The sequence below is a fragment of the Sapajus apella genome, unplaced genomic scaffold (genome assembly GCF_009761245.1).
Source record: "Sapajus apella isolate SASKATOON/1434 unplaced genomic scaffold, GSC_monkey_1.0 scaffold14, whole genome shotgun sequence".
Classification (NCBI taxonomy): Eukaryota; Metazoa; Chordata; class Mammalia; order Primates; family Cebidae; genus Sapajus; species Sapajus apella.
Genome location: NW_022436954.1, coordinates 31,684,223 through 31,706,036, shown reverse-complemented (window position 1 = coordinate 31,706,036; position 21,814 = coordinate 31,684,223). Strand labels below are relative to the sequence as shown.

At 38.8% G+C, this 21,814-nt stretch overlaps 1 protein-coding gene and 1 long non-coding RNA gene across 5 annotated transcripts in view; one reads left to right on the top strand and one right to left on the bottom strand.

The window, feature by feature from the left end:
* The window catches only part of LOC116555175, a 170,994-nt gene that overhangs the window by 125,089 nt on the left and 24,091 nt on the right, over nucleotides 1-21,814 (top strand). The window lies entirely within an intron of this gene.
* DCDC1 (doublecortin domain containing 1) overlaps nucleotides 19,468-21,814 on the bottom strand; it is a 69,674-nt gene continuing 67,327 nt past the window's right edge. Inside the window, exon 18 of the mRNA XM_032283668.1 lies at nucleotides 19,468-19,749. Coding sequence (XP_032139559.1) covers nucleotides 19,622-19,749 — 128 coding nt within the window. The 3' untranslated portion in view covers nucleotides 19,468-19,621. The remainder of the gene's footprint in view (nucleotides 19,750-21,814) is intronic.

The window sequence follows — 21,814 nt, the reverse complement described above, 5'->3', positions numbered from 1 at the left end:
CAATTCGCACAATTTATTCAAAATACAAATTAAGATTATAGTCATTTTATAAATAAAGAAACTGAGGCTGAGAGGGACTTCCTCAAGATTAAGGGAGAAAGTGGCAGAGCCAATATTTGAACCCATGTTTGAGTCATTCCAAACTCTGCGTATAGCTACTATGCTGTTCTGTCTCTTATTCTGCCTGACTGACTTACACATGGGGAACATTTAAAAAATATTTTTGCAAATGATAAAATAGTCATGATAAATCAAATAATGAGAAATAGAAAAAAAGAAAACCCACACATATACATTGTGAGCTAGCTTCAGGAAAAGGCAAATTCAGCTTATTTACAGAGTAGCTGGCTGTGTCTCAGCTTTCAATATTTATGTGTTACTCTTGGGACCCCCCATTTTCCCCTGTTTTGGGTGCACAGTGCTTGGGGGCAGCCATGTATTTCAGCTGGGTCTTTCCTGCCTGTTAAATATCTACTGGGCTAAGCACTCTCCAAGCTCCTAGCAAGTTCATTAGTTACCTGAAAATATCTACCTCATCTGTCATCAGTACTCAAATGGCCTGAGGGATTTTTCATTTCCACTCCATTTTCCAAACTCTTTCTAGCATTTACCTCCCACATCTGGAATCAATCCTGACCAGCAGCAAAATGCTGAATAGTCGGGCTCCTCCCAGGGCAGCCTTTCTTTCTCCCAAGGAGAGACAAGAATACATCGCATATGAATTAGCCATTCTCTTCTAGAGAAAACTGGCTGCAGAGGCAGCTTCTGCATTCTAATTTGCTCATCTAGCCCCTTCGTCTTTACTTGTTCAAGCAAAATATTTAGTTTAACGAACGTTTTCAGTCATTGGAGCTGAAAAAAAACACACATATTTTAAAACTAGATTTTATTTGTGTTGCAAATTGTGAGTAACCTTCAAAAATATCCCCGTTCGTTGTCCCTTTACCCTCGTTAGAAAAGATTTAGACTATAGTCTTAGGAAACATCACTGACTTCCAAACCTCAGCACCATTGCCCCACAACTGTTGCTGCAACCACTTTCCAGAGAAAAGAGAATATCGGTTTGCCAGTGACAACTAACTCAATTCCAAGGATGATTTAGACATTTGATTTTATGTTATTTGGGGGTTGATTTTGTTTTTGTTTCTAGATAGTGTGGGGGCCAGCTTCATAGACTTCCAGAATTGCTTTCAAGGGGACAACGTTCAGATCCTCATGAAGGAAATATAGTTAATTTATTATAGATTGTTGTTTTCCTTTTGGAGGGGAAGGATTGGATAGGAAAAGCTGACTTCAGGAAACTAAACTCTACACATCTTTTAACAATTATTCTTGAGAATATCTTCATGAAAATAATACCAGAAAGTAAATGGCACCAAAGCTGCTTTCTGAGAGCCCCTAAGAAAATATGGAAGGGATAAAGTCAATCTCTTAATTGGATGAACTGCATCATTAAGGACAGCACATCCTGTCCTTAATTTTAAATCATCCAAAGCTTTGTTTTTGTTTTTGTTTTAGAAAAAACAGCAATATAAAAAATCCAAAATGCCCAATATAGTGCAAGATATAGCCGTCAGCACCTGCTGGGTGATTATCTTTGCTGACAAAGTGAAATATTACTATGGAGAATAGAAACTTACAAAATACAAGAGAGAAAAACTAATGAGAGGCAATCAGGGAGCTAGAAAGGCAGTTTCCTACAAAAGATTTCATAATTTCAGATAGTAAATAAGGTGCTTCTGCTCCCTTTAAGGTCAATAACTGAATCATCAAGTGTTTTTAAAATACACTAAGTTGTTAACAATTTTGAAATATCTACCCTGCACCGGGCATTGTGCGAAGTCTCTTTTCAAGTTATAGCGTCCACCGTGCTCCCAGCACGTGCACCAGGCACTGTGGGGATGCAAATGAATTGCAAGAGCCTGCTCTGTCCTTTTCTTACATAACTAGGCAATGCAATGGTGAAACCCCTGAGAAAGCAAATCCAACCTCCGGATTGAGGGGATAAAAACAATGTGAACAGTAAGCCCTTTGAAAAGAAAACTGCTTCCCTATGGTAGAAAATAAGGGGGAAGGGGGCCCATGCAGGGAGCCCAGCAAGCAGAAAAGGTGGGCCCTAGGGAGTGTGATATTACACAGGAACATAATGGGGTTGACTGCATACTTGACTAATTACTGCAGCTATTAAAATCTCTACAATTTAGATTCAGGCAGAAAAAAATGGCTCGTATAAATGCACACACATGCTCCTGATTGGATTTTATGAATCTATTCCTCTTGATTCTAAAAGGACACCACCCTGCTGTGTACATGTGGCTGCTAAACCTGAATGACCTTCTCCCCCGGCCCTGCCCTTGCCCCCTGACTAGTGTACTCTGTTACTGTAATAAGCAGTTTGGTTAGATAAGGCGATGGTTGATGGGATCATCTGTGTTGAAGCCGAATTATAATGCTTCAGTCAACGGATTTAATCTAAACCAAATGTTTTGGGATTCTGAAAGCTCCAGGAGCAGAGAAAATATAAGTTTTATATTTGCTGAAGTTCAAACAGAGAGCAGACAGAGAGATTCCAGAAGCTCAGAGAGTGGTAGCAAAAAAAAAAAAAAAAAAAAAAAAAAAAAAAAAAAGTGTTGTTTCTCCTGAGTTCAAAGGAACAAGTAGGGTACACTTCGCATTCACCTTCTCCTTTAGTTTTCTCCTTTAGGAACTTTCTTTTCTCTTGACATATTATCTGTTTAATGTCAAAGTGAATTTGATACAGTAAGTACTTAGCATGTGGTAGGTGCTCAAAGATACTTCTGGAATAAACAATAAACAAGTGGGCAATGGTTACTGCAGGGGTTTAGTGTCCACACTGTTAGTCTCAGACTTCACTCAGCCCCTTCTTAGCCATGAGACTTGAGGCAAATATGCCTAACATCAGGGCCTCAGTTTCCAGATATGCAAAGTGGAGCTAATGCTAGTTGTGCAGATAAACAGGTCAATGCATCTAAGTACTAGCATAGTGTCTGATACATAGATGGTAGCTTCCTAGCTAACCTTCATTAGCTTTTGCAGCTGTGTTCTTACCTACCAGGCAAGACTTCCCCTCCTGAGAACCCTGGCCATTTCCTTAACTGGTCTTTCCCACACCCTTCTTTCTTTGTTTTAGTTAAAGATGGTTTTTAAGCCTGAAACTTAGGCCACCTCTTTGAGAATTCCTCATTTCCTGGGTACTTCCCATATATAAATGGGATATACGCACTAATAAACTTGTTTGTTTTTCTCTTGTCTGTCTGTCTTTTGCTAGTGGTCTGTCCCAGCTAAGAACGCAGAACGGTTGTGAGAAAGTTATTTTTCTTCCCCTACAGTACATATGGCTAATTTTGAAAACTACTACTTTCGTTAAAAACACAGAAAAAGTGCTTATCCGTGCTTCATTTTTTCTAATGCTAAAAATAACTTTTGGAGGCCGAAGAGAAATATTACTATTCTCATTCAACAGGTAAGAAAATAGCTATGTCCCATAGATAGTGAGAATCGAGCCAGAGTTGAAACTCAACTCTATATTTGATATTCAACAAAGGTTTTATAAGCACCTACTGTGTTTCAGGCACCATACTGGGTTCTAGGAACAAAACAGTGGACAGACAGAGCAGTCTTGAAGGGTATCTTCCTGCTCCTAGTCTAGTGCTCTTAATAATCTGAGAATTAGCCAATGACAGTGACATTAATTCATAATCCAATATGTTTCTTCATATCAAAATTTAATAGCTGTAAGGAGGTTTCTAAATATCTCAAAAAGAATCAGAAGGCACTCTGTGCAGGATTTATGACTGAAACTCCAGTAAACAGTGACTAAATTAATAGAAGTATAGTTGTAACATGACTTAGGAATAAAATAATTGGAAAGTCATCTGAACACTTGGCAACATCACCATCTTACATAAGAGATAAATGCACTAAAAGTGCAGCAGTGCAGATAGCTGTGGGTTCCAACCCAAGGTGCCCTGTTTTTGTGTCACCAAACAGCTGGGATTTCCATGCAGTCTCTGCACTCACAGGCCACTCCTCTGCTGACTCTCAGTCCCCAACTGCTAGGCCTATTGGTGTTCCCTGTTATTCTCCTGACAGACAAAAGGAAAGTAGCATGTATTCCTTCTGCTACATGCTACTAGGAGCCAGCAAAATGGCTTTGTGATTGTGAGACATGTCGACTTAATTAGCTTTTTTCCTTCCAGGTAATAAGGGTTTTCTCCAAGGAATGACCAAAATTAACAACACAGTATGAGGAAGTTTATATTTCTTTCTCTTTTCCCACTTAAGATACCTAGATGCAAAAATCACACCCACAGATGCTAAGAAATCTACATGGTTTATTACTTTTGAATGTAACAAAATAAGATATTACCATAGTGAAAGTTAGAATCGCTTCATCTGACGTGGATTTAGAAATTGTCCATTTGAGAAGTATGGATTAAGTGTCCTTCAGACTTTAAAGATTAAGGAAATGAGAAGTATCTTCTCTTTTATCAGAACCTCTTTATTTAGAAAGTTCATCCACAGTTCTGGGAACCCCCAAATATAGCATAAAGAAACATTTTTTGCACACATGCATTTTGTGAGATTATGGCTTTCCAAAAGATTCTTACAGGAAGACATAAATCAAATCAGCTTGAGAACTGCTTCATCATTGTCTGTCAAAGTCTCAAATGTTGTCAATTCATTTATAAGTAATTTCAAATAATTTTTGGATGTTTCTTCAAACTTGGGATTTGAAACCAAAATTTATAATCATCAGAGATATATTTTAAGGATATAAGATGTCTAGTTTATACTATGACATTTCTTTCCTTTGCATAATTTTGAGAAGTGTTTTTTGCCTCTGAAAAGCAGAATGAACTTTCCAAGTATAACTTCACTTAATCTGACTCTGAGGATTGTGGCTCCTGAATAGCTGACTGAAATGAAATTCTACAAAAAAGATCCTCTATTCCCATTTTACTGTTGTAATTTAGGTTTGTGGCCCAGGCCAAGAGTACAAGGATTGAACCCCGTGTTCCCATCATGTTTCTGTGGGGTGGGACTGATGAGTTTTATCCATGAGCCTTTGTGGATAGAGCTCCATCCAACTAAAGTCTCCCTGCCTAGGCACTTATTATCTTGTTGGGGAGACAAAACATGCACTCAACACATATGCATTTTTTTTCCAAGAGGCCACACTATAAACTAGAAAAATCTTGAGAATGTATACAGATTTCACTAGCATACACAATGTCCGTGGCTAACGATGTTCTGGATATGGTATGTCTTACTATGAATTTATGGATATATTGTCTGATTTGTCAATGTTCATTCTTCAAAATATGCCCATTGAAAAAAACCGAGTTTTTTTGAAGGATAAATTTTATGACTAATTCTTTTAATAAACCACGCAGGATTCTTATTTAGATTTGCCAAATTTAGAGTCTTCAGTGATCTAAATAATTGACCTTCCTGTCACAGTCTTCCATTTATAAGTAGGTGAAGAAAGTTTTCTTTGCTGTAAGGTAGAGAGAGAAAAAAAACCTTGTGTATATATATATATATATGTCTGTATATACATGTACACGCATTTATATACACACGTAGTAGGAAGTTCAGTACAATTTGCTATTTTAAAAAATTATCAGAATAGGTGCATTAAAGCTTGATAGGGTTCGTAAAATTTATAGAGGCACCCCCTTCAAGGCCTGATGTGAGTTATGAAATCTAATTTTGTTTTCATAGCTCTGTGATAAAATTTTATCAATGTTATAAAAGGGGTCTTTACTAAGACTGACCGGAAATCTGAACTATCTGGCCAGGCAATAAAAACACATTCCTTAGCTGCAAAGTGTCAGACAAGCAAGGTTTAACTAAAATTGATCGATAAGTCTTCCTTTTACAGTTGAGTGCATTCACTTTACCTCATAGGATAATAGTTTTTTTAATGGTTTTTCCATTAATATCAGACATCAGTGTTAGTAAGGAACAAGAAAGACATAAAAGAGAGAGAGAGGCCATCAAGAAAGAATGTTGCAGTCTTTAATGGTAGGGCACTTGTGATATGACAAAGGCTTGTGGGGGTGAGGTTTGGGGATTTTTGTTACTGATTATTACGGGTTGAATTGCATTCCTCCAAAATTCACATGTCAAAATCCTAACCCTAGCACCTCAGGATGTGATCTTATTTGGAAATAAGATCACTGCAGATGTCATTAGGTAAGATGAAGTCACACTAGAGTAGGGTAGGCCCCTAATCCAACATCACTGATGTCCTTATAACAATGGGAAAATTTGGACTCAAGGACACAGGAAGAATATCACATAAATATGAAGGCAGGGATCGAGGTGATGCTTCTACAACCCGAGAAATGCCAAAAGATTGCCAGCTTTTCTTAGTCTGTTCGGGTTTCTATCATGAAATAACTTAGACTGGGTAGCTTACAAACAATAAAAATTTATTTCTCACAATTCTGGAGCCTGGGAAGTCCATGATCGAGGTGTCTGCAGATTTGGTGTCTAGTGAGGGCTTGCTTCCTGGTTCATATAGTGCCTGCTTCCAATGGTGCCTTCTTGCTGTGTCCTCACATAGTGCAAGGGGCATGGCAGCTCTCATGGGCTTATTTTATAAGGGCACTAATTCCATTCATGAGGCTACTGCCCTCGTGACCTAATTAGCCCCTAAAGGTCTCAGCTCTTACTACTATCACATTGGGGATTGGGTTTCAAAATATGAATTTTGGAGAGACACAAACATTCAGTCCATAGCACCAGCAAACCACCAGAAGCTAAGGAGAGAGATGGCACAGATTCTTTCTCATAGCCCTGGGAAGGAATCAGTACTGCTAACACCTTGATCTTAGACTTCTAGTCTCCAGAACTGTGAGACGATACACTTCTGTTGTTTAAGATACCCATCTTGTGGTATTTTAGTATGGCCCCTACTGTGGTCTGAATATGTCTTCCAAAATTCATGTTTTGTAAGCTGAATCCCTAATGCAGCAGTGTTGGGACATGGGGCATTTTGAGAGGTATTTGGTTCGTGAGGGGTTTACTCTCATAAACGGATTAATGCTGCCATAAAAAAGGCATGTGAGAGTGGTTTGCTTTCTCTTCCCTTCCACCTTCTGCCCTGTGGGGAAGCAGTAAGAAGACGCTCACCTAACACCAGTGCCTTGATTGTGATCTTGGACTTCTCAGCCTCCAGAATCGTGAGAAATAGATTTCTGTTCTCCCACCTTGGGCTGGGCATCCAAACATAGCTTACCTTACCTAATTCAATTGTCATCAGGAAAATCATTCAAATAAGCAGCAACTAAACCATAAAATGATCACTTCAAGGGATCTAGTGAGTTCATTTTCAGAATGGCCAAGACCACATCTAACATTTCTATTGCACTGAAAACTTACAAGGGGTTTCTAGGGTACCTAAATGGAAACAGCAGGCGTTGAGGGTAGGCAGATTTGGGTACAGATCCCAGCTCTGCCATTTATTGGCTGGTGCCTTTGGCAAAGATATCTCACTTCATAAAAGCCCAGCTTTCCCAACTGTAAAATGTAAAAGTAGTAAAAGACATATCTACTTCATAGGGTGGTTGTGAATACTGATTCAAAGAGACAACACCTGTGTAAAGGTCCAATATGGAGCCTGGTACAGATACACACTCTAAAAATTTTGGTGCCCTTCTCCTTCCATGTTAATGATCTTATTTGACCAAGCAACTTTCCCAAGAGTGCAGGAAGGCAAGACTCAAGCCAGGCCTATGTCTCCAAGTCCAGGAATCTTTCCCTGGAAGGAGCCACCTCCACGCCTTGGCTACCGCAAAGTCATGCTGTGACCTCCCTCTGTTGCTCTGGTGAGACTTAAATTGGGCTTATGAAGGTGAAGTGGCCCTTGGTAAGCACCTGTAGAAAGTCCCTACTAAGCAGGTGATGAAATTACAGGAATCAGCTGGAAGAGAAAGAGAGGGAAAAAAAAGTCATATCTGCCTAATCATATCTTATTACTGAATTAGAATCAGACTTTTAAAGTTGGATGCAACTTTAAAGATTAAAAGTCTGCTCTTTTCATTTTGTAGAAGAAGATGTGGCAGGTTATACAGTATCTCAGCCAGTCAGCATCAAGTTGAATGATCTCATGAATCCAGCCCAATGTTCTTTCCATTCTAATTAGTGTTCCAAATACCCACAATGTCAGCTCAAGAATGGAAGAAACAGAATAGATCCAAGGATATGTAAAATAGTCTCAGAATAAGGCTTTGTCATTGAAGAGAAATGTGGCTTTAGTAGAATCAAGATGCTTCCTAACTCTGATTCTTAGACCAAGACAAAGTGAAGGTGGATTTCAAAATGGCACTATAACTGCAATTTAGTAGGCGGGGTGTGCATCAGTGCTCTTTCATATCTGCTTTTTTTTTTTTTTTTTTTGAGAGGAAGTCTTGCTCTGTCACCCAGGCTGACATGCAGTGGCGCAATCTCGGCTCACTGCAGCCTCCACCTCCCAGGTTCCAGCAATTCTGCCTCAGCCTCCCAGGTAGCCAGGATTATGGGCACGTGCCACTATACCTGGCTGATTTTTGAACTCTACTTTTTAGTAGAGATGGAGTTTCACCATGATGGCCAGGCTGGTTTCGAACTCCTCACCTCAGGTGATCTGCCTGCCTCAGCTTCCCAAAGTGCTAGGATTACAGGTGTGAGCCACCCAGCCAGGCTCATACCTGCTCTTTAGAAAGGGTGAAGTTTGCTCATCTGGGCCTGCAGCACCCAGGAGCTCCTGAAAGAGCTCATGGTCATTTTAGAGTAGACAGAGGATATAAGAAGCAGTGACTCTTGTTTAGAAATCTTCTAACTTGGCTGACTCCCATTTACATGCTGTTTCTGGCAGCAGAGATCAGTCTGGGTCACCTCTATGCCACTGAGTAAATATGCTCAAAATTATTACTATTTCAGACAAATGTTTAACTGTTCTCAGATTATCTATGACACCACAGGCCAATGTCACAGCAATCTAAACTGAGAGTGAGTTTACTTTACTTTGTGATTTATGGAATGAGAATTCTGGGTGCTCTGTGGGACTAATTTAATACGAAACATTCAGATGTCTGTCTTATAATGCCATTCATCTTTCCTTAGCCTGCCTGCACCAGGGAGCATGTGGTTCAGAGAGCAGCCTCTCCCTTCTCAGCCACAAATCATCACACTTGTGAAAGGGGGTGACATGTCTTCCTTTCTAAGCCAGGCTGCCTGCAACAAGAGGGTCTGTCTGGGCTCTGATGGAAGAAAAGTGTTTTTCACTCTATCAGGCTGTTGGAGTGTTTTGAAAGATACAGTTAGCAAAGTAGGGTTCATAATCAACATTGCTTTGGGCTGCCTTTTGGTCATGGAAACTTAGTCTACACTGTCTTAACAACAAGTGCAGATTTGTTTTATAAGAAGGCAATGTGCTGTTCTATGGATTGACGTAATGCATGTGAGAAGAAAGTTCTACAAAAAGCTAAACTCTGATTCAGTGTCGTACTTATATTTGAAAAGCAGATATTTCAGTGCATGGTTAAAAAGGAACAAAAATAACACTTAAGCCAACAAGTTACCCTAAGTCTCACATTCATCCAAAAAATATTCGTGAATGCCTCCTATGCAGTAAGGGCGATTCAGGCACTGGGAACACAATTCTGAACACCCTACTTTCAAGGAGTTTGCAGATCAATGTGAGAAAGGGCATTTCCCCAGTGGTAAGTCCTACAATCAGGGTGAGCAACAGGTACAGGGAAAGCACATGGAAGGAAGTTCCCCACACAGTCATATAAAATGACATGAGAAAGCTGCAGGAAGAAAATGTGCAAAATCACGAAAGTAAGACAGAGTATACAATCTTGGGGAATGGGGAAAAGTTTAGAATGGACGGAGTGCAGAACGCTGTGAGCAAAGGGCTGAGAAGCCAGATTGCAGAGCCAGGGGAGCTCCAGATTCCAAAGGCCTTAGGCACATGGGAAGGAGTTTGTCCTTCATTTTGATGGTAACAGGGGGCCACTTAAGCTCTTTAAGCAAGGAAGTGACATGATATGATTTTTATTCTAGAAAGAACATTGTGGCTACAACTTTGATAAAGAATTCGATAGCAGCAAGGCTCCAGGGGTGGAGTATGCAATGACTAGCTGGAAAATTAGAGGTATTATCTCAGTGAGCGATGGCAGTGGTCTGAAGTCAGATAGGTAAGTAAACAACTTTGAAGTACTTACAAATCCTATAAATGAATCCACTTTACTCATATTAACAGTTGTATGTTTGTGCAAATAGAAATCAACCTCTGCTGTCAAGTCATTTACTGAGTGAGGCAGAGTTCTCTTAACCCTGGTATGTGCTGCCACTGCCACATGAAAGCTCTCTGAGAAGCCTCTTGAAGACATAGCTTTGGTTAAATGTGTGGATGTGGCCCATATCAAACTTCCCATGGGAACTGGGTGTTATCTAGTGGATAATACTGCTCAATGGATGTCCTAGAGAATATGAGGATTTACAACTCAAAACACAGCAGAACACTGTCACACCCAGTGAGCAGAGCTCACATTTTAACACTAGGAAAGCTGTTATCAAGTGTGGTCTTTGAGAGTGGGGTAGTAGAAGACACAGTAATAAAAATAAAAATCCGTAATGGGATTTATCCTATCAAAATGACTACATTAAACAAGAGGTAAGGAAAGGTCTGAGGAGAGGGGTTTGACATTGGAATTGATTTGAAAATATTTCCTGAATGCCAATCAGAGAGTATCTTGAGTTTTGCCACTCTCTGCAAGATCTACTTCTTTAGACAGACTTGAGTATGTACGGAAGTGTTACTTAAGATCTCAACTGGTGTTCATCCTGATATTGTCATCAAAGTTGTAGATTCTAACCTCAATTTTGTGTTGGCTGCTTAGAAAATATCATCAAGGTCACCCCACCAAAGTCAGTTTTAAGTGTATACCCAAGGACAAGCCTCTCACTGACTGATTAGGAATAGTGACAGCCTAGCTGATTTCATTGCTAATTTCATTCCTCAGTGGTGAAGGAAGAAAAGAACCATAACAATGGCAGAAATACATGTCTATGCAAACAATGCCATGTCCACAGCTTCCTAAGGAAAGATCAGTCCACACTGTTCCATGCACAGGAAAACTGTGCTTTGTGTCATGTAGCCCTGACATCCTAATCTAAAGGAATGAGAAAAAGCCATCCATTTAATCATCTGTTCGAAAACACAAAGAAAGTAGTTCAGATGGTACAGTGACCCTTGAGCCAAAAAAAATAGAAGGCATAAAAAAATATAAACAGAAGCTATGAAGCAACAGAAGCCATGAGTAGGCAGGTGCCATATCTTAGTGTACAACAGAAGCGCCCTTGGATAAGTAGAAAGTTCACATGAGGATCAGGAAGCACAGAGAAACGGGAAGTCAAGAGCAGGAATGGCAGACTACTTGGGTGGCCACTGGGACCCAGACAGGCATGAATCTTGAACAGAGGCCACCATGAAGCCTGTTTGCTGGGCTTTCCTGTGCTTCCTCACTTCCTTGTTAATCCTCCCAACAAACCTCCATCACCAGAGGCAAACAAGTGAGTCTATGTAACTTGTAACTTGAACAAGCTTGACTTAATAAACAATGTCTAGTCTAACATTCACATTTGTTCTCTACTAGCTTCCCACTGCCCTATCTGTCATCTATCATCTAACCTATCAACTATCTTTCTTTCTATATAGCACTGATATTATTCCAGCTTGATATATCAAGCACTGATTCTATTCCTGTGACCTTTAAAAATAGCAAGATTGTATCAGCACTCAGGCAGCTTAATAAACATGGAGAGCTTCAGCACCTCAAACTCACTCATTTAGCTTTCCAACGTCTGGGTCCTAGTTATAATCTCTGGGTGGTTAGCTATGACTCAAGAACATTTCCATCATTTTTTTTTTTTTTTTTTTTTTTTTTGAGACACAGTCTCACTCTGTCACCCAGGCTGGAGTGCAATGGTGCGATCTCGGCTCACTGCAACCTCCGCCTCCCAGGTTCAAGTGACTCTCCTGCCTCAGCCTCCTGAGTTGCTGGGATTACAGGCGCGTGCACCACGCCCAGCTAATTTTTGTATTTTTTTTTAGTAGAGACGGGGTTTCAACATTTTGGCCAGGCTGGCCTTGAACTCCTGACCTTGTGATCCACCCGCCTCAGCCTCCCAAAGTGCTGGGATTACAGGCGTGAGCCCCTGCACCCGGCCCATTTCCATCATTTCTTAAGGGAATTATGGAGATAAAACATGAGTACACTTAGCATATTAAATACACTGATACACACACATACATATATATACACACATATATGCATATATATATACATACACATACATATATTGCAGTGGAAAGCCAGTAAAGAGAACTAATGTGAATGTTGGACTAGATATTGTGTATTACATTAAACTTGTTCAAGTTATATATATAAAGTGCACTTTTATATATATATAATCTCCCAACTCCATAGCACTACCTACAAGGCCCTCACAATCAAGCTCATGCATGCCCCTCCAAGCTCATCTCGTGCCTGGTACTCAAACATTCTAGGCCTATCTAGGCAGTCACAACTATTGCATTCACCTTTGCATGCCCAGCACCTAGATCAGTCCTAGTGCTTTTTTTTTAGTTAATAGTTACTTTAAGAAAAGTAGCCATGAAGTATTGAAATGTAGCTAGTCTGAACTGAGATGTGCAGTAAGTGTAAAATACACACAGGATATGGGGGCCTTAGAACACTAATAAACAAGGAAATGCCTCAATAATTTTGCATTGATGATACGTTGAAATGCTAATACTTTGGATATGTTGAGTTGAATAAAATATAGTAAGAAAACGTATTTCACAGATTCATTTTTACCTTTTTAAAAAATGTGGCTACTAGAAAATTTCCAATGACCCATGTGGCTCCTGTGATCTTTCTGTTAGACAGTGGCTACTTTAGACCTTCTTTCGGTAGCTTGTGCAAGCCACATTCTTTCCTGAGTCTCACCTCTGCCCGGTACTCTGTCCCCTGCCTGAAACAACCCTCACCCTGTTTCTTGCCATTTGGAATGGCTGATTCATTCTTGTCTTTTAGCTTAACTGTCACTTCCTTAAACATGACATTCATAAGTATGTCATCCCTACATCCACTCTAGTTAATCTCTAACTGAACTTGGTTTCCTTAGTAAGACTTAACACAATGTGTAATTATTTATTGCACATAATTATTCTATGTGCTTAAAAAACTTCTAAATGTCTCTCCTCCCCAACACACAGCATGAGCCCCACAGAGACAGGGATTACATCTGTCACATTCACCTTTGCATCTTTCAGCACCTATAACAGTGAATACAGAGAGTACCTGAATATATATACAGATATGTGTATATATATATTCATGTATATACCAGCTGTTCTCTCTCTCTCTCCTGTATACAGCTAGTGCTCGACTTACGACCACAGTTGGGACTGCGGGCTGGACGTAACACGATTTGGTCGTAAGTTGAGTAGGCTATATGTACAGTTGAAATGGTGCACGCAGAGATGGTAGTGCTGCCGGAAGCTGGTCCGCACTGTCGTATGCCCAGCTGGGCAACGTTTGCGCTGCCAGATGCGAAGCAGTCGTCCCTAGCAATTGTGGTCATAAAGTCGAATGGTCGTAAGTTGCATAGGTGGTAAGTCGATCAATACCTGTATATATGTGTGTGTGTGTGTATATATATGTATATATATACACATATATGTATACACATATATACGTATATATGTACATATATACATATGTGTATATATACATATATGTATATATACATATATACACATATACGTATATATACACATATACACATATACGTATATATACATATATACACATATACACATATATGTATATATACATATATATATACACACACATATAAATACAGGAGAGAGAGAGAACAGCTGGTATATACATGGTATATACATATACATGGTATATGTATATATATATATACACATATATATGGTATACATGGTATATATATACACACACACACACATATATACACAGAATATATGTATATATATGTGTATATATACACACATACATATACACACATATGTATGTGTGTATATATATACATATGTACGTGTGTATATATATACATATGTATGTGTGTATATATATACACACACATATATATACATATATTCTCTCTCTTCTGTGTATATGTATATGTGTATAAATATATACATATACACACACACATATACACACACACACATTTTTAACATTGAGAAAGTAATAAAAATCATAATCCACAATGGAATTTATCCTATCAAAACAACTATATAAACAAGAGGCAAGGAAAAATTTATTATCTATTTACATATAAAAATATATAAAAATGTGTGTCTAGATAGATAGAGAACATACCTAGTTTATACATGAATGAGGTGTTAGAAAAACTAATTTTCTTTGTATTCTCTGTTTTCCAAGAGAAGTGTCTGTCTTCCAAGGAAAGTGTTTGTCTCTTAAGCTATATGGATTTCATTGGTGGGTCAAGAGAACTATTTTGAAAATTAATTTTTCCAAGAGAATTTGTTACTGAACTGAAATAATATCCTGTGGATTTTCACACCGTTGGGTGAGCCTGCCAGGGATACAGGTGCTCGTGCTCGGACTTCCATGTTAACTAGACTTAGAGCAAACAGAACAAAGAGGTTCAGCCTTTTCCCTACGAAGTAGCTCATTCATTGGAGAAAGAGCAATGATGGAAAATAGAAATATTGTCCTGTTCCAAAGTTCTCCTTCTTTGTATATGTAAAAATATATAAGAAAACTCCAGGAAGCTGGTTATCTTCCACACTCTCAAAAGTATTCCGCTCCTTGATATATGTACCACAGCACTGATATTATTCCTGTGACCTTTAAAATAGCAAGATTTTTACCAGCACTGAAGGCAGCTTAATGAACATGGGAAGCTTCAGCATCTCAGATTCACTTGTTTAGTCTTCCAATGTCTGGGTCCTAGTTAAAATCTCTGGGTGGTTAGTTCTGACTCAAGAACATTTCCATCATTTCTTAAGGGAATTGTGACGAAAAAATCATGAGTATACTTAGACTCAAACACTCTCATACAAAGCAAATGTTTCATTGTCTTCATAGCCCCTGAATACAGGCGTTGTTCTTGAAACTGGTACTTACCACTTGGGCCATTCCCTGCTGATAATAAACAGCGCTGTCCTTGGTGGGCCCAAAACTCTTGGCAAAGTTTCTTAAACTGTGGCCAAGGACTACACTTCTTCCCAGATGCTTGTTAAAATGCAGATTCCCTATGCCACTTCAGGCATTAGAGATTACAACCAGTGCTGGGATCAAGCCTGGAAATCTAGCATACCACGTGATTTTATTTTATCTAGCATACCAGGTGATTCTTGTGCACACTAAAATTTGAGAATCACATGAAGGTAGCATCTCTTGCCAATACACAAATTGTTCCAGGAAAGAGTTTTTTCTTTTTAAATGAAAGATTGGATTTAAAGACTCTTAGAGGAGAAAAGCCAGGAAGACAGGAGAAAAGGCCAAAAGGCAGGGAGGGAGAAGGAGGAGGGAAGAGGAATAAAAAGTGATGGAAACAAGAACAGAGATATAATCAGATTTTACACTTTTAGAGACACTAACCTAGGAGCCCTGGGAAGTTCCCTCCTCTCCTCCACCTCTCTCCAGCATAGTCTGCAGAGTAAATGACAGCACCCTTTGGGAAATTTCCTTTAAAACACAGCTTCCAGTGGTGGCGCCTAGAGATGACCACCCAGTTGCTTCAGTTGCTGACAGAGCTGACATTCCTGAGCATCTGCACCTGAGCTAAAACCGTAATATCAATTTCCAAGGTTGAAATTACTGCTCTAGGACAGACAAGCTAGGACCTGATAAGTCCAGCAGCTCAACTGAAGCTTGTATCTACCTGCAAGCCCACAGAGGGATAGCACCGACAATGAGCAATAGCACATCCAATTCAGAATCACCATTTTACTTGCCACAGATATAAAATTTCCTGTCTCTTTTCTTCCTCTCTCCTTCAACCCAGTTGCATCATGGGCATATGCATTTTCTCTTTCCTCTTATATTTCTATTTACACATTTGGTACATACAGGGTGATAGTCTATTGCTAGTGGTTGCATATTCCAGACTCAGAGAATTAGAAAATGCTACAGCTGGAAGCAAACACGCACTGAATATCTACAGTTACACAGTCAATTTACTTTCATCAACTTTTGCCTGAGTGGTCTTTGTTGATCTTGCTTTGTAGTTGCTTATGGCCACACAGCCCCAAAACATGCCATTTATGCAGAATTTTAATTTATTGTGCTGAGAACAAAAGTACTACTCTTTCTTTCCACTTACCCAGCCTGGTGGAGGGGACACAGGGTTGAGGTACGTTCAAAGCCAAGAGAGAACCAGAACAAGTGGTTCAATAAAAACAACTGAGAATCACCATTGGGTCTAAATTTTCCGTCACTGGGGACATTTGCATCTGATTTTGTGATGTTCTGGAATAATGCACATTTGTGTGTTTTGATCATTCACTTCCAAATGATTCAAAAAAAAAAAAAAGTGCTGCCATGGTGAATAATGAATCTCTCAATGACACTCAGCACACCTGGGCTATTATTGAAGGTTAGCTCACAAATGCTGCAACAGCCACCAGCCACAATTTCTAAGTGAGTCTCTGACAAAAGAGAACAAATTTATATTTATCCTTCTGCTGTTATTTGTCTGATTGTTGCTTTGTTTTCTTAATTAACAAAACAATATTTAGTTATGATAAACAATCAAGGAAAAAACAGAAATTTAGGATGATTGCCCTTCAAAGCTACCTTTGCATTTTGAATCATTACTAATATATCCTGTTTACAAAGCTTCTATAAGCACCCAGATAAAATGCTTCTTATTTATAAATACTGTTAATTCCAGAAAGAATGCCATACTTTCAGGCATATTGATTTTAGTTTACTTGCTTAGAAACATGCAACTTTACCCCAACACCTAATCAGGCAACAACAGCTAGAGAGGTGGGCAGAAAAATTCAGTTCTCCTGAGGAAAATCCCAAATGCTTCTACACTGTTGATTAACATCTGGATCACCTTAAGGGTGTTTGTGAACCAGCAGGAAATAAATTTTCAGAGAAGGCCATGGACTTAGGGATGGTTGCTTTAGTGTTTAATAATAAATTATTTTCAGTTGATAGAAAAATACTGAAATCTGACTTATATATATGAAGCTGATTCAAATTTGATAAACATGTTCCCAAAGGAAATTACTGCGTTTATTAAAAGCCTAGAATGGCTGAGCAGAATTGCAATGGTCTTATCCTACAGTACTTGCTGAAGATAGAGAAACTGCTCCCCAGTCCACCTTTCAGCCAACCAAAGAAGAAGGTCAAGAGTAAGGAAGAAGCAGGGGCGTTTTCAGTCAAAGCTAAAAGTGGCTATGAAGTACCAAGATACCCAAGGCTAGCTGTTGTCTACAGTGTCGCTGCCTTGCTGGTAAAATGTGATGTGTTGATGACTGTTACATTACATCTAAAATCCCATTTACTAGTAATAGAAAAGTTCAGTTAAGACTTTGCCTTATGTCTCCTGGTGCTTGATACAGCATTGTGTGATATTACCAATTTTCGCTTCAGGCGTATTCACATGCAACAGTGAAGACTTCACAAGAATTTGCACATTTGATCCAGGGTGAAATTATGCCATTTTCATAGCAAATCAACTTATCCCTGGCAGGAAAGTGATAGGTACTTTTGCACCTAGTGAAATGCCTTTGTTTTCAAGGAATTAAAAAAAAAAAAATTGTCTGTAGAGGGATTGTGATTGAGTCATTCTAGGGAGAGGCCCAACTGGCAAGAGTCCTCTTGGCTTCCTTTCCAATGGGGAGCAAGTCTCTTAACTCTTCTTGTTTTGACTTTCTTGCTTAAAAAAAAAAAGAAAGGAAGAAAAATAGAAGTCACATGCAATCTTTATCTCCTATATGGCACACAACTGCATTGCAATGCCTTCTCATCTCTAACATCGCACAACACACAGAGAAAATGTCTATAAAAGGGCAAACTGCTGTTGATGTAACATGTGATTTCACCTCAATGTGCTTTGCTTTTTAGTGGTGTCAGAGGCAGCAGGAATTTATTCATGCAGCCCTACTGATTTGCAGACTGGGAGTAAATACTAGGCCTTTTGCAGCGATTACCAAGAGCCCCCTTCAGTAGAAATGATATACTGCCTTCCTGCATCACATTAAAGTGGAGGATTGAGAAGTGAGCCCAGCTGAGCCGTTCTGTACACACCTAGCCAGAGTGCAATTTATATTCATACAGAGCTGTGAGTGGTTTTCAGAGGAAGACAGGGAAGAAGAGCATTTTTCTGGAAATTTGTCACCAAAAGCAGAAACTAAACTCTGATTTGTCACTGTTATTTTTTTTTAATAGTTCTTTCTTCTTCTTGTAAATTCTTCCCTTTCTGTAGGATTGATACCTAAGAATGCTAGGTATCTCCCTTGATTTCTTTTTAAAAAATAACCCTTCCATAATTTTTCTTTTAAATAGTGCATATATCCTTTCCCTAAGTTTTTGTATTGAGGACATAGTCTATGACTTTTATCATTGGGCAAATATTGGGAATTACCAAGCTTTACTCTCATGAACAGAATCTAACTGTACCCCATAAAAAGTCCTGCACTGTTACTACAATTGAAACTGATGAGAAATTGTAGGAGAAAGGATTGATTTGTGTGGCATTTGGTGGCCACCATCCATTTCACTGGCATTCAGTAACTTTTTTAATATGGAGGTCTGGAAAATATGGTGGCTGAGCCAGAAAATGTCAGCTAGGGTCAAATTTAGTGTTTAGTGGTCAGAGTCTTTTTGTATCATCAAATATTCCATACGTGGATTGGAATGTTTGATGGAATGTTTGATTATACATAAAAAAGCATTTACATAAGCCATTCAACCCTGTGAAATTATATGTCACTAATAACTAGTAGTCTCCTTTTTTTCGTGGAAGAAAATACACCTAATATAGTTATTTGTCTGGCATTATTTTGTCTAGTTTTGTTGTCTTCCCAGGAACAAATTTGAGGCATCAAATGTCACTTTATGTAAAATGCAAAGGGTAATAACCTTTACAAAATATCACATAGGGCTGGGTGCCGTGGCTCATGCCTATAATCCCAGCACTTTGGGATGTTGAGGTGGGAGGATTACTTGAGCTCAGGAGTTCAAGACCAGCCTGGGCAACAAGGCAAAACCCCATCTCTACAAAAAATACAAATATTAGCTGGGCATGGGGTTGCATGACTATAGTCCCAGCTACTTGGGAGGCTGAGATGGGAGGATCATGTGTGCCCAGGGAGGTCGAGGCTGCAGTAAGCTGGGATCATGATCACTACACTCCAGCCTGGGCGGCAGAGCAAGAACCTGTCTCAGAAAAGAAAGAGGAGGGAACTGCATAAATATAAAAGAGATAAATAATCATAATGTCATAACAAACATATGAGTATGTGCACATAGCTATACCAGCAAAATACAGCAGAAAATGATGGTTCTGATAGGAGTTAATTGTGGAGATGTGCCAGAGACAGCAGCTTCGTGGATGGTGACACCACAATGTCTGTGGCTTGAGGGCACTGCTGCCTTCGGATTCTGGCATAATTTGCTCTGATTTCCATCAATTGTTTTAGCTCTGTCAAAAACAAGAAATTGAGGAACAAGTCAATGTCACGGGAAATAATTAAAAGTCTAGGATGATGAAAAACTTGAAGACCCCTTAAAAATTCTTGGCTCCCACCCTGGGCTCTCTCATTACACTTTTGACTTCTTATCACATCAGATATGTGTTAATAGTCTTTGGATTTCTAGAGAATGGAAATTGCTAGAGAGGACTTCTTTCCAGGTTTATTACAAAGTCTGAACTGGAAGCTAACCTCAGGCTGGTCTAAAAATTGGGACAATGAAAAGATAGAAAGCAGCAGTGAGAACAGTGTTCAGATTATATACCAAATGGCATAAAGCACCCTTTAAATCTTGTCAGGGGTTTGTGTGAAATAAGCCATTCTAGTAGCATCTCGGTTTGTTTTGCCAAATCCAATTGATTTTTTTAAAAACCTGATTTCATTCTTTGATGGCTAACTTTCACATACTGAATGTTTTTTGACATTATAATGCATAAATAAGTCCTTTTAGAGTGGTTTTGAAACTCCCAGACTGCTTTATTTTCTTCCTAAATACTTAAACCAGTAGGTCACAGAAAAATCATGAATGGAATGATTAATTAATTAAATGTCCCTTAATAGGTCTATGCATGTAGTTGCATTTCTATCTTTTCTTTTTTAAAGCACTCCGAATATTTAGATTTCTAAAAAATTATTATTACTAACTTAATTATTTCAGGAAAAATAATAAAATGGCAACAGTAAAATAAGTTTCTAAAAAACAACTAAATCAGACTTTTCTAAACTAAATCAGAGATTTCCTGTAATTTCCTAGAACACATATAACTCACTGGAAAGAACTAAGGCAACAGAGGAAACCACTAATCCTCTTACCATGAAGGTAACATGGGGAACCTACTGTCATAGGAAAGGAATAAACTTTCATACGATGCAATCTATGTATTTACATAGTTGAAGATGTAAAAATGAACATTTGTTTCCAAAGCTTTATGAAAGATACACAGAGCTAACGGGGAGGAAAATGGCAGAAAGAGTAATATTTGCATTTCCAATTTTTTTTCTCTTCCATTCACAGTTTTTATTGTTGACGAGCTTGCTTCTGGGAAGGCAGCCGACATCTCTCTCTGTGATTGGATACCCTTTTGGCTAGCTTGCCTGAAGTATTTTTAGCTTTATTTATCACACAGGCTCAATGAACACAAGGCTGCAAGGAAGGTGTGGTACAGGCAACAGAAGCCCATCCCAGGAATATGAAAGACTAAACCTAGATAATGAAGGGACTGGGAAGGCACCTCCAAATGCACACTTGTTTGCTGACTACTCAACTGTGCTGTAATTATTTCATTTGTGTTCATATTCTTAATTAGATTGAAAACTCTCAGGAAAGGAGCCTAGCTTACATTTATTTTATAAGCTATGTATTTTGTGGATACAGAAAACTACTAACAAATACTTGCTGATAATAAGAACCTCATCACTGATGTGTTCTTATAAGTACGCTGTGGTGAGGGTTACCAAGAACCAGGGTGATGGGTAGTGATGGGTGATGGGAGCCGCAGAAAATAAAAAGAATAAAAGGACTGGAGCCTCATCCATGATGTGCAGGAGGAATATTTGTGGCTTCCCTCAGAACAGTGCTAGGCATCCTAATAAATCCCGTCTTCCTACTTTTTGTCTCCATTTCTATCCTTTTGTCCCTTCTGGGCTAAATGTAAAGATATGATTGCAACTGTTTTAGAAGTTTTTGGTTTGCCTACATTACATATAACAGAGTAATAATAATTTCATGGTGACTTCTTAAAAGAAAATATCTACTGTTACTATTATAGGGATACCAGGCAATTCATTACCTAACCTTTTAGTTTCCTTTAGAGTGGTAACAATGTTCTTCGGAATCTCCTGAAAATTATATCTTTGCTAATATATGCCTACCTACAAAAACAGGCTATTAATCCATCAGGATACATAGGATAAAGAACTAGAGTTCACTCAATAACAAATATATGTTATTTTCAATTTCTGCCATTTATCAAAGAAAATTACCAAGAAATAGACAAGATAATAATTCTAGAATAT